The sequence below is a fragment of the Homarus americanus genome, unplaced genomic scaffold, assembly GCF_018991925.1.
Source record: "Homarus americanus isolate GMGI-L3 unplaced genomic scaffold, GMGI_Hamer_2.0 scaffold7626, whole genome shotgun sequence".
In the NCBI taxonomy this organism is placed as follows: domain Eukaryota; kingdom Metazoa; phylum Arthropoda; class Malacostraca; order Decapoda; family Nephropidae; genus Homarus; species Homarus americanus.
In genome coordinates this window covers 4,893,467-4,907,619 of record NW_024718273.1, presented here as the reverse complement: position 1 = coordinate 4,907,619, position 14,153 = coordinate 4,893,467, and the positions used below count along the sequence as shown (strand labels likewise).

The 14,153-nt window shown below is 41.8% G+C and overlaps 1 protein-coding gene across 1 annotated transcript in view; it reads right to left on the bottom strand.

Annotated features, from left to right (window-relative positions):
• The window catches only part of LOC121859388 (transient-receptor-potential-like protein), a gene marked incomplete in the record, with an annotated part of 64,444 nt that overhangs the window by 31,175 nt on the left and 19,116 nt on the right, over positions 1–14,153 (bottom strand). The window contains 6 exon segments of the mRNA XM_042356169.1: positions 1,850–2,002; positions 7,105–7,231; positions 7,938–8,045; positions 11,242–11,415; positions 11,576–11,777; positions 12,144–12,286. Of these exon segments, the coding sequence (XP_042212103.1) occupies positions 1,850–2,002; positions 7,105–7,231; positions 7,938–8,045; positions 11,242–11,415; positions 11,576–11,777; positions 12,144–12,286 (907 nt within the window).

The following is a 14,153-nucleotide window of genomic DNA, read 5'->3' as shown; positions in this document are numbered from 1 at the left end:
TCGTTCGGTTACGTAAATTTCCATATATATATATATATATATATATATATATATATGTAATATTCAGAAATTTCAAATGCCCCGCCATTAGCGATACTGAGCGTTCAAGGTCGTCTGAGGGAAGAGAGCGCTCCCCACACATAGTGGGAGGTTGTGGAACTAGGCCTATATGATATTAAATGTAATTTGCCGAATTAATAATGATGCGATTCGTGAAGTTAAGGGACTATTATTGAATTTGAAATTATTATAGATCGTTTATCAGTCTGAATAATGTTACGGGTGTCCCAAGGAGTTATTAGTTAAGCGGAAAATATGTCACGTAGGCCTAAGCTGGCGCCTTGGAGAGACGCGACGCTGGCTCTCCCTCAGTCACGGGGAAGCATTCAGACAAACAAGACGTCCCTGCGCGTCCGTCACAGAAATAGTCACGTGGCCTAGTCACCTGTGTTGCATGATTGCAGTATAACAAGTAAGTCTCATTCGATCTCAGACAGGGTTAGATAGGGCAGTGGTAAAGTTAACAAGAGCTAACAGTGAGTTCATTTCAGGGTTTCCGTCAGAACCCACTTGACCGCGAGTTTGACTGCGAGAGTGATGACTGCGAGAGATTGACTGCCGTTTGAGGCTGCCGTTGATGATCGAGGGTGGCGATTGTCGCCATTGGATCGATCAGTGTAGGCCTGTCACTGTTTAGCGGTGTATCAAAGGATCTCTTGAGGGAATCTAGCCGTCTGGGTGCCCAGCTGACGACGGGACGATCGTTGGGGTCATCAGCTCTCCTCTACCTCGGCTCACCACACCACATGTCTCGAGCAGGTTAGTGAAACCCTCTTGCTAACGGGAAGCTAAAGCTTCTCTCAACTGTACAAGGTCTGATTGGCTCACTCCCTTCCGCTTTATGGACGCACTGGGAGTACACTGCGGCTATCTGAGTAAATTTATCTCCCTTATTACGGGTGAATGTTGAGTTTGGTGGAGCATGGTTCACGAGTATGGGTGGACCCAGTAACATATCAATAATAGTGAATATATTTGGGTGTAGTTAATACCATTTCTCAGTTACTGATATTATCTTGACGTGTGTAGTTTAATATTTCTTAAATAATTTTGATAGTATTGTTTTTTGAATGTTTGTGTCATTAAGTGGAACCAGAGTGATACTGTGATTTGATTCTTTTAATGCATCTAATTTTTCTTCATAATTCCGATCTCAGGTATAACCTTTGTTCCCCAGAGTAGTGGTTAAGTTAGGTTAGGAAGCGTGCATCTGTTGGGGTGATATAATTTTGTTAAGTGCCCTTAAGGCCTATTCAGTGTAGAGTTATTAATTTCTTATTTTTGAATACCATTTTCTCAGTGCTGGATATTATTTTGTTGAAAGCTCTTAAGGCCTGTTTCATGTGTGCAAGCAACATTTCTTAATACTTCAAATTTATTGTTGCCTGAGTTTCTAATAATTTCTATATTATGTATAACTTTTATTCCCCAGAGTAGTGTTTTAAGTTCAAGTTAAGAGGTGCGCATATTGGTGTACCATTATTTGATTGTGTTTGTAGTGTTGGAGGGAATATAAGTGTCTAAATTTTACAGTGTGTCTCATTCATCCCAGTCACAGACGCTATCCTTCCACGGGTCACGGACAATTCATTTTGTTTAGTAGATTTAAGTGTTCTTGTGCTGGTTCGGGATTTTTTCTCAAAGGGGCGCTTCCACTGCCATTACCATCTTTTAATCTTTAATAAACCCGAAGTCAAGTGAGAAAATAAAGTCCAGTATATTCCGACCGGTTACATATATATATATATATATATACATATATATCTGGCGAGTTGTGGAGTAAGCTTACCGAAAACCCAGAGAGCTACAATGCACTCCGTAGGTGTTGGCAGGTTCCCGCGCTGTCTCCTCATCGACTTCTCCAGGGCCAGTTTCATCTGCTCAGTTCCGAATAACCAAATGACCAAGTTCTCAAAACGTACCGATACCAAGATCAACAACACTGGAAAAACACGTTTATGGAAATTAATAACAACATAAACTTGAAGAAGTAAAGTAATGACGAAATTAAAATCAATAAAACATTTAACGTTACCATAAGAGTAGAGACTAATCGACTTTTTTATAGCGGTGACGAGAGTGTTGAAGAAACGCCTGGACAATATGAAGTGCAGCTGTTGGATAATATGAGGTACTGTTGTTGGACAAGATGAGGTCTAACTCTTGGACAATATGAGGGACTGTTGTTGGACAATATGAGGTCTAACTCTTGGACAATATGAAGTAAAGCTGTTGGACAATATGAGGTACTGTTGTTGGACATTATGAGGTCTAACTCTTGGACAATATGAAGTAAAGCTGTTGGACAATATGAGGTACTGTTGTTGGACAATATGAGGTCTAACTCTTGGACAATATGAAGTTTAACTGTTGGGCAATATGAGGTACTGCTGTTGGACAATATGAGGTCTAACTCTTGGACAATATGAAGTAAAGATGTTGGACAATGTTAGGTACTGTTGTTGGACAATATGAGGTCTAACTCTTGGACAATATGAAGTATAACTGTTGGGCAATATGAGGTATAGCTGTTGGACAATATGAAGTGCAGCTGTTGGACAATATGTAGTGTAGGTGTTGGACAATATGAGGTACCACTGTTGGACAATATGAGGTATAGCTGTTGGACAATATGAGGTGTAACTGTTGGACAATATGAGGTATAGCTGCTGGAGAATATGAAGTGTAGCTGTTGGACAATATGGGGTATAGCTGTTGGACAATGTGAAGTATTTCTGATAGACAATATGAGGTACTGCTTTTGGACAATATGAAGTATAACTGTTGGACAATATGAGGTATAAATGTTGGACAATATGAGGAGCCACTGTTAGACAATATGAGGTACTGTTGTTGGACAATATAAGGTACAACTGTTGGACAATATGAGGCACAGCTGTTGAACATTATGAGGCACAAGAGAACGACAAGAAGATCTTTGTGAGGGTAAATTGAATCCCTTTACATCCTACGTTTGGTCCCTTTTATTTAATTAAATCCATATCAATTTTTTTTACGAGGTATAGCCCACCCGGTCACAGGTCATCGACCTACAACGGGGCCTAGGAGACGGAAAAAAAATTAGAGTAAAAATAAATTAAAAATAGAAAAGAAAAAGATTATATTAATCTACACCACGAAGATGCCGGAAAGCCAGCCTTTTGAAATGAGACAGAGTGTATGAGTATGGAAACACAGAAGAAGGCAGAGCATTCCACAGTTTTGCTGTGTGAGGAAGGAAGGATGTACTATAACGGGTTATTCTGGAATCTAGTGTGACCGACATCCACAGAGGCTGCCAAATCCACCGAACATTGCCCGTTAAAGTACCTGTAAGAGAAAGAGAGTGAAGCAGCATTGCGGCGAATAGAAAGGGAAGACAGATTATCAGCTAAAGGAGGAGAGTTAATAAGACGGCATTTGTACAGCATTCCCAGCTTTCGGGAGGCAGCTATAGCAATGTTGTGGATGTGTGGTTTCTATGACATACTGCAGGAAATTGTGAGGCCTAGCATATCTATTTTAGAATTTGGCAGAATGATTGCGTCCTGAAATGTGATTGATTGTAAATCATCTAATTTGGAAAGTGTAATTGGCAAATACTGTGTTTTATTACCATTAAATTTAGCCAAGTTTCTACCTCCCCATTCGGAGATGGTTAGATCCGCATTGATAGATGAAATGATATCAGCTCTAGGAACAGAGTAGAGTAGAGTCATTTTCATAGAACTCGTGACCATTATCTTCTTACACTTTGCTTTTATTGTTGATCTACGTACCTTGGACTATTTAGAAAAGATTGAGCTCTTATGTACACTCGCAACAAAAAGTATCAGTGCATACTGTAGTGTGAATAATTTGAGACCAGTGACGATAGGTATTGGGAAAGGCGAGTTGTTCCAGCCGTATGTTGGCAGCCCTGGTCAAGTGTAACAAACCGTTATAAATAAGGTCGGGAAGTGATAAATAGACAGTATGAAATATGAGGAGCGCCTTGTTAACAAAATTATTTGTGATACTTGTGAATATTGCCACATTAATTTATGCAACCAAATAAACCACTCAACCTGGTCGTCCTGAGGGGTGGTGCAGCGTGGATGGCCGCTCTGAGACCTGTCGTCTGTAGCACCAGTTTCGAGGTATCGCTGAATCCATCATGCAGCGGTGTTCCTGTGGACACCAACCCGCCGGCTAATATCTGTGACGCCGAACCCTTTGTTATGAAGGGCAATAAAAGCTCCTCGTGCTCCCTCTGAGGTTTCCATGTCGTCTGGCATGTGTAGCTCTCTACTGCTTCATATTGCCTCTGTTTTATACCCACGTTCACCGAGACCGAACCTTCGCTCATCATCCAGTCGACACAAAGCAACAATCCGAAAAATGGAAACAAACACACTGATTGTCAGCCATATGGCAACACCTAGTGGGGGGTGGGGGCGGTTATGAGGATACACTTACCAACCTTCCCGACATATCACAGTGTATACATATCGTTTCGGAAGTCATCGATCTCACCCTGCACGGATACTTTTTTTTGGGAGTGTACATATGAAATATGTACCCCGCTAGAGCGTGAATTAAAAAATAGTCTCCGGTGATCATTTCGGCCATGAGGCAGGTGATAACTTTTGAACTAAAAATACTAGAATCATGGTATAAAGTAAGATATTGTTTATTATGAAACTATGTGTGAGTATAATGCAAAATCGGGTACTACTACTACTACTATTTTTTTTTTAAACTTGGCCTCCAGCCTCTCCAAATAGCCATGCCTTCGCCGCCATTTTATTACCTTAATATTAAATATCCTAATACATAAGTAGCTATCCTACTACTACTACTACTGCTACTACTACTACTACTACTACTACCACTACTACATTTTTATTTATTTATTTTTTTTATAACGTGGCCTCCATCCTCCCCTTATAGCCACACCTTCGCCGCCATTTTATTACCTTATAATTAAATATACTAATACATAAATAGCTATTCTAGCTGTGTGGAGTTAGTTGAGCCGCAGATCTATGCTGCATTCATGACTGTTGCCTCATAGTCAATATCTGCAACTGTTGTCGGCTTTGGGGCCGATGCTCTCATTCCCCTAAGGCAGAGCAAAGCCGATCTAAGGAGAGAGAAGGGCAGTCGACATCACATCCAGGCTGTAACATAAATTCTGGCCTGCTGCTTCTGTTCGGAGATCACATCCGCGAGTCTGGTATAGAAACATCTTGCACTTGGTCCCATCCCACCAGAGGTGAACACTAGAGGAGTGAAGCTGCCTTGATCAACGTTCTGAATTCTTTCCCCGTATGCCCTTATCTTGTCGTTCTCGTTCCTCCTGTGTGCAGCATCGAGAGCTAAGTTACAGTGACATGCGGCCATGGGATAAAAAATCCTAATGTCGAAGAAGGCTCGCTGTCCCAGTGTCCAGAATCCTCCAGCACTGATGTCAACACGGGCTTCATTGGATGTGTTTGAAGTTCCTATGTTGGAAGATCTCACCATCCAATCCATCCAATGGAAGAAGGGTCGGTTTTACTTTACTTCGTCGTGCCTCATGCATATGATGCCCCCTTTCTTGCACACCATGGCGTGATCGACGTCATAGGAAGAGCCACACACGTATTGGGAGGGCAAACCTTCTACTGGCCTACCGTACCTTAGAGCATTGGCATCTGCAAATTCTTGTTTATTGAGACTGAAACCATTTGCCCTTTTCGGTAACGTAATTAACCAGTTCGAGGTGCCCATCTCCTGCGCTATAGCTACTTTTTTTTTTCAAATTCTCTGGTACTTGCAGCATCAGTTGCTGCAACTTATCACTTTGGCCGTGCTGTCGTTCTGTCTTAATGCATCTTCGAATCTTGTTTACTTCACTGGTATCCACCTCCCGTGTTGCATTCTGAGCTATTATGTGGTTAATTAGGGCTGCCGTGAGCTGAACTGAGTTTTGATGTTCGGTGGCAGGAATCTCCTCTGGATTGGCCAATTCCATTCCTCCCAGTCTCGGTGGTAGTGCAAGAAGTGATCTTTCTGCTGGGGTTAAGTGAAGGTGTTTCCCTAATTTGGGAATGAAATTGACGCTGATAGCTTCTTCCAGAGGGTGGAGGAGGGGTCCAATATCAGGGATAGTACACATCAGGTAGTTCCAGTGATGCTTGACTCCATGGGTGAATGCCGCAAAAGCCACATGTGGCTCTGTGTTGGCAATCTCAGACAGAGCTTGGATTTCCCTAACCCACTCATTCACCTTTCCCGTTACATACTCGGTCTTGAAGTCCGTCGTGCCGATTACTGGCCATCCTTTGTTATTTTGACCTCACTTCCACCGAACACCTCCATTGCCTGTTCATAATGTTCTGGCTTCACAATGGGAGCTAAGTTACGGTGACATGCGGCCATGGGATAAAAAATCCTAATGTCGAAGAAGGCGCGCTGTCCCGCGTCCAGAATCCTCGAGCACTGATGTCAACACGGGCTTCGTCGGATGTGTTTGAAGTCCTATGTTGGAAGATCCCACTGTCCAATGGAAGAAGGGTCGGTTCTACCATGACATCACGGCAGATTTCCTTCAACATATTTGCTGTGAGATCCCTTACTTCGTCATGCCTCATGCATATGAAGCCCTCTTTCTTGCACACCATGGCATGATCGACGTCATAGGTAGAGCCTACTGTACCTTAGAGCATTGGCATCTGCAAATTCTTGTTTATTGAGACTGAAACCATTTGCCCTTATCGGTAACGTAGTTAACCAGTTCGAGGCGCCCACCTCCTGCGCTATAGCTACTTTTTTTCTACAAATTCTCTGGTACTTGCAGCAGCAGTTGCTGCAGCTTATACTACTACTACTACTACTACTACTACTACTGCTACTACTACTACTAATAGTAATAATAATAATAATAATAATAATAATGTTAGACCAATGTCACTTATAATTTTAAAAGTAAACTACAGGCAATTTATTTTAAAAGTAAATTTTCCGACTGTAACTTTGAGAAAGCATTTTGAGAGAGATAGAGACAGCTAGAGAACTCACTTAGGAAGAAGAGGTAGGAGGAGGAGTGGGTAAGGAACTTCATGAAGGGCGTCCGTATGAGCTTGCCAGTAGGGGTGTCCGGAAGGAACATATACCACATGCAGTAGAAAGGAAACAGCACCACCACCTGCAACACAACACAATACAGTGTAGTGGATTCCTCCCCTATAACCGCCGTTGTCGCTGACTAGCCGACCCTCGAATTCTTCCCCAGCCTGCGCCTCGTGGTCAAGGTCGGCAACCAGCGCTGCCTAACATAACTGAGGTCAACTATCAAGCCAAGCCTACCTCCTCTATATAAGACCTCACCCCGCTGTGACCACGCTCTTTCTACCTACAGCCACCAGCAAGCAACACCTCCTCCGCTCCTGCCTGGTGGCACCCGCTCCCGCTGGCGACCATGGCGCCCTTCAAGCTGCCTGTCCTCCTCTGAGCACCCTCACCAACCAGCTCTCTCCTACACCACGCTTGGACTCACGCTGCCACACCCCAGCACCAAGCTGCATTGTACATTCAATACAAAATGTATACAGAGAGCAAATTGTGAGTTTCCTTTCTCCATCCCATCCTGAGTGCGAACCAATATCTCATAACCCCACAACATTACTTGCCATATTTTACCAAATACTACAACCTATACTGTAACGAGATTATGTATTAGAGTCATTTAATATATATGTAAGTATATTACAATAACAACAATTATCACACACTAAGGTTAGTAAGATCTTATTTACAATATAGCAAATGCAGTTAACATAAGAGACAGTACATCACGGCATCAGTCGAAGAACATGTTGTGAAAGAGAGTGAGGAAGGAGAGAGAAACTGACCTTGAGAATCTCCAGAGACTTCTCGATGACCGTTTTCCTCCTGAACCCCGGGACTCCCTCGTACCACAGGGCGGCCAGGAGCTGCTGGATGTTGGGGTGGGCCACGAACTGTAGGGACACGGCCATGTTACTGTACCTCAACCTCCACTATACTACCTCAACCTCCACTATACTACCTCAACCTCCACTATACTACCTCGACCTCCACTATATTACGTCAACCTCCACTATACTATCTCGACCTCCACTATACTACCTCAACCGCCACTGTGCTACCTCAACCTCCACTATACTACCTCACCTTCCACTATACTACCTCAACCTTCACTATACTACCTCAACCTCCACTGTGCTACCTCAACCTCCACTATGCTACCTCAACCTCCACTATACTACCTCAACTTCCACTATACTACCTCAACCTCCACTATATTACCTCAACCTCCACTATACTACCTCAACTTCCACTATGCTACCTCAACCTCCAATATACTACCTCAACCTCCACTATACTACCTCAACCTCCACTATACTACTTCAACTTCCACTATACTACCTCAACTTCCACTATACTACCTCAACTTCCACTATACTACCTCAACCTCCACTATACTACCTCAGCTTCCACTATACTACCTCAACCTCCACTATACTACCTCAACTTCCACTATGCTACCTCAACTTCCACTATACTACCTCAACCTCCACTATGCTACCTCAACTTCCACTATGCTACCTCAACTTCCACTATACTACCTCAACCTCCACTATACTACCTCAACCTTCACTATACCACCTCAATCTCCACTATACTACCTCAACTTTCACTATACTACCACAACCTCGACTATACTACCCCCAACTCCACCATACTACCTCAACTCCACCATACTCACCTCAACTCCACTATACCACCTCAACTCCACTATACTCACCACAACCCACTATACCACCTCAACTCCACTATACTCACCCTCAACTCCACTATACTACCTCAACCTTCACTATACTACCTCAACCTCCACTGTGCTACCTCAACCTCCACTATGCTACCTCAACCTCCACTATACTACCTCAACTTCCACTATACTACCTCAACCTCCACTATATTACCTCAACCTCCACTATACTACCTCAACTTCCACTATGCTACCTCAACCTCCAATATACTACCTCAACCTCCACTATACTACCTCAACCTCCACTATACTACTTCAACTTCCACTATACTACCTCAACTTCCACTATACTACCTCAACCTCCACTATACTACCTCACCTTCCACTACACATACACTATCTTCTTAATCAGGTGGCTACACTACCCACATGACGTCATCAGAACCTGGTAATTACCTTTTCACTTGTTTTTAGTATATCTAATCTAAAACATCAACTTTGTGACGTCACGGCACAGAATCGGCGTACAGTACCTCAATTCTGTCACTGTTATGTATTTTCTGTTAATACGACGTAATTAATGATTTACCTAAATCTGAAGGTATTTTGCAGGTGATATTTGGACCCAAATTCTAGATCAGGTTAGTAATATCGACAATATTTACTTAGATTTTGCCAAGGCTTTTGAGAGTGTACCCCATGTAAGACTGAATATTAAACTGCAAGGGAACGGGATTCGGGGAAATGTCCTGGAGTGGGTAGAGGACTGTCTACATGACCGCAATCAGTGTGTGTGGTGGTTAATGGCACGAAATCATCATCTGTATCCGTAACAAGCGGGATACCACAGGGCAGTGTATTGGGCCCGCTGCTGTTTGTTTGCTTCAGAAATGACATGCCCGAGGCTGTAGATTCCTCCATACAAATGTTTGAAGACGACGCCAAGTTATTTCGGGAAATTATTAACCAAGCGGACTGTGAAGAACGATAGAAGGATCTCTGTGAGCTTTAAGAATGGTCGAAGAAATGGCTGTTGAGATTCAATGTCACGAAGTGTAAGAGGATGCACCTGGGACGCACCAACGGTAAGGAGTCGTATCATATGTCCCAACGGGACGAAGAGAATGCATTAAATGATACGGAATGTGAAAATGACCTAGGTGTGCACGTTGACAATGAACTGAAGTTCTCGGGCCATTGCGAGAAGAAGGTAAACCAGGCAACTAAGTTATTAGGTCTTATAAGAAGGTCGTTCAGATATCTAGATGGTCCGTCCCTCGTTACGATCTTCAAGAGTGAAGTGCTTCCCCGCCTGGACTACTGTCATCTCGTCTGATCCCCGAGATATGCTAAGGACTGTAAGCTGATTGAAAATGTCTAAGGGAGGGCCACCAGATTGGTACCTGGACTGCGGCACCTTAGCTACCCGGAGAGATTGGAGCGCCTGAACTTGCCTAGCTTGTACTGCAGACGGGCAAGGGGAGACCTGATTGAGCTGCACAAATATTTTAGACTGCACTACTCAGTCGAGTGTCCTTACCTGGAGCTGGCGGACGCTCGCCCCACAAGGGGACACAGCTCAAGGATTAAAGAAGCCGCAAGTGCGGATAACTTTTTCGGAGTGAGAGCTGTGAACTCTTGGAACAATCTGCCAGAGAGTGTGCTGGCGACAACGTGTGTGAGCTTTTTCAAGACCAGATTTGAGCAACACTGGAGCAGGTTCAGATACATTCAGGAGTCAGTGCATGCCCAGTACTTGCCAACAGTGCGTAATAGAGACGTAACCGATCGCCCAAGCGGCAAACGAGCCGATCAGTGATTAAGAGGATAAAAGTAAAAGCAAAAAAAGTATATATTTGGGGGGATGGAAGTGCTTCTCATTATAATGACGCGTCAATACCTGGGATAGCGAGTGTTGTTAAGGATTTCACACGTCTAGTAATCCATTACTTACTTGTTCCCTACTGCTCATAATTTATATTATTTTTTAAGTCTCCCCAGCTACTGATGTTAAATATATGAGTTTGACAGGTAAGTGAGGAAAAAATATGGAAAATAGGGTATATATTCAAATGCTTCTTCACCAGGAAAAGGTTTAAACCGCGTTAGTTTCGCGGATAATTTTGATCAAGAATAAATTTGCGGTGTGTAAACGAAAAAGTTTAAAAGTCAATTAGGAAAAGAGGCCAAATTATTCATAGTTTACGGTGACGCACATTTGCTGACTACAACACAACACCGAACAAAGGTGAACAAGCGAATAAAATTTAATAAGTTTGTAACTGCTGATCAGGTAGACCCATGTATAATGCCCACAACTATCTTATATGACAGGAGTTGATAAAGTTGTGATAATCTCTTAACGTAAAATAATAACCTGTGAGGGAGAGTACAAGAAACATTACCCGTTTCTGGTTACAGTCAATAGCCAGTTCGAGACGCTTGAGCATCATGTGTGTGCCCTCCTCGTAAGGGACAACAGAATCAGGGTCGTGGTTCAGCATCACCGCCAGCTCAGTTGAGGATCGTGCGTGACTCAGCAGTTCCTCTGCGAACTTCATACACTTGCTACGTAGCTCCTGCGGGAGAAGGAGGACCACGGTGGTGAAGGAGAGTACCCTGAGATAAGAGATTAGCAAAGGGGAGATATTGACATTTTTCTAAAATCAATATAATTAAACTGGGAAAAAACACCTCATTCACTGGTCAGCAGCCACTCAACATGGCACTAGAGCTTACCAGATAATCTGCCCTGAACTCGTGTTCGGTGTAGGCGAGACTCTTGAGTTCAAGGGAGAGCTGAAAGGCGGTGAGGATGGGGTCAGTGGAGGAGAGAGCGATAAGGGAGGGCGACGCGAGGGCTCGGTACGCGTTGATGCGAGAGCGGGAGTAGCGCAGCGAATCTTCGGAAGAGGATCTGATGCACTCAGGGCACCCGCATCTGTCATGGCCAAGATGTTGTTAGACGGAACCAGGTGGAGATCAGAGAGTGTTGATACAGGGCGACATAAAAACATAGTTAAATAAGAGTTAAAACTTTATAAACACAAATTGGACAAAACAAGAAAAGCTGTGCCGTAACTGTGCCTAAGCCTTTGATATGTACTCAGTGATATACAGTAAGTGATGCATATTATATTGTCGTGATAAGTCTGTATTCATCGTACATAAATAAAACACTCATTTAAAATAAGTATGACAATTAACAAAGCTAAATTCTTGCAGACGAATTACATACAAAATGGACACATATCATTTAGTGAGCAGATACTCTGGAACTACGTGGGAGAGAAACGTAAAACCTCACTTGATATCATGGGGCATGGGAAGTGTAGCTCCACGGTCGAGAAGGATCTTGAGAATCTCGTAGTTGTCCCTGTGGGCGGCCAGGATGAGTGGGGTGATCTCCGGGGTGAAGGCCGAGGTGTTGCGGTCCGCCTTCTCCCACGACTGTGTTTACGTCCAGGAAGGAGGTACAGTAGTCAGCATTGATTCAACAGGGCGTTTAATTATCAAGTGTAGCAGCACCACATAAACATTCATCTTCATATTTTATCATTACAGTAGTCATCATGTTTTATCATTACAGTAGTCATCATGTTTTATCATTACAGTAGTCATCATGTTTTATCATTACAGTAGTCATCCATGTTTTATCAATCCAGTAGTCATCCATGTTTTATCATTACAGTAGTCATCCATGTTTTATCATTACAGTAGTCATCATGTTTTATCATTACAGTAGTCATCCATGTTTTATCATTACAGTAGTCATCCATGTTTTATCATTACAGTATAGTCATCCATGTTTTATCATTACAGTAGTCATCCATGTTTTATCATTACAGTAGTCATCCATGTTTTATCATTACAGTAGTCATCATGTTTTATCATTACAGTAGTCATCCATGTTTTATCATTACAGTAGTCATCATGTTTTATCATTACAGTAGTCATCCATGTTTTATCATTACAGTAGTCATCCATGTTTTATCATTACAGTAGTCATCCATGTTTTATCATTACAGTAGTCATCATGTTTTATCATTACAGTAGTCATCATGTTTTATCATTACAGTAGTCATCCATGTTTTTTCATTACAGTAGTCATCCATGTTTTATCATTACAGTAGTCATCCATGTTTTATCATTACAGTAGTCATCCATGTTTTATCATTACAGTAGTCATCCATGTTTTATCATTACAGTAGTCATCCATGTTTTATCATTACAGTAGTCATCCATGTTTTATCATTACAGTAGTCATCCATGTTTTATCATTACAGTAGTCATCCATGTTTTATCATTACAGTAGTCATCCATGTTTTATCATTACAGTAGTCATCCATGTTTTATCATTACAGTAGTCATCCATGTTTTATCATTACAGTAGTCATCCATGTTTTATCATTACAGTAGTCATCATGTTTTATCATTACAGTAGTCATCCATGTTTTATCATTACAGTAGTCATCCATGTTTTATCATTACAGTAGTCATCCATGTTTTATCATTACAGTAGTCATCCATGTTTTATCATTACAGTAGTCATCCATTACAGTAGTCATCATGTTTTATCATTACAGTAGTCATCATGTTTTATCATTACAGTATAGTCATCATGTTTTATCATTACAGTAGTCATCCATGTTTTATCATTACAGTAGTCATCCATGTTTTATCATTACAGTAGTCATCCATGTTTTATCATTACAGTAGTCATCATGTTTTATCATTACAGTAGTCATCCATGTTTTTCATTACAGTAGTCATCCATGTTTTTCATTACAGTAGTCATCCATGTTTTATCATTACAGTAGTCATCCATGTTTTATCATTACAGTAGTCATCCATGTTTTATCATTACAGTAGTCATCCATGTTTTATCATTACAGTAGTCATCCATGTTTTATCATTACAGTAGTCATCCATGTTTTATCATTACAGTAGTCATCCATGTTTTATCATTACAGTAGTCATCCATGTTTTATCATTACAGTAGTCATCCATGTTTTATCATTACAGTAGTCATCCATGTTTTATCATTACAGTAGTCATCCATGTTTTATCATTACAGTAGTCATCCATGTTTTATCATTACAGTAGTCAGTGCTTAAAAGTCATCGAAACTGGCGGTCTATATTATAGCGGTATAATTGTTAAGTCACTTGATGTATTACAGAGCTAACCATGAGCCACCCGTCACGACCTAGCCTAGTATGTGTAGTGAACTGACATGACGAGGTGTAGCTAATGAATGTGGAGGTTAAGGACGAACTGTGTCCTTATTAATACAAGAAAAGGATGAGAGGAAGTA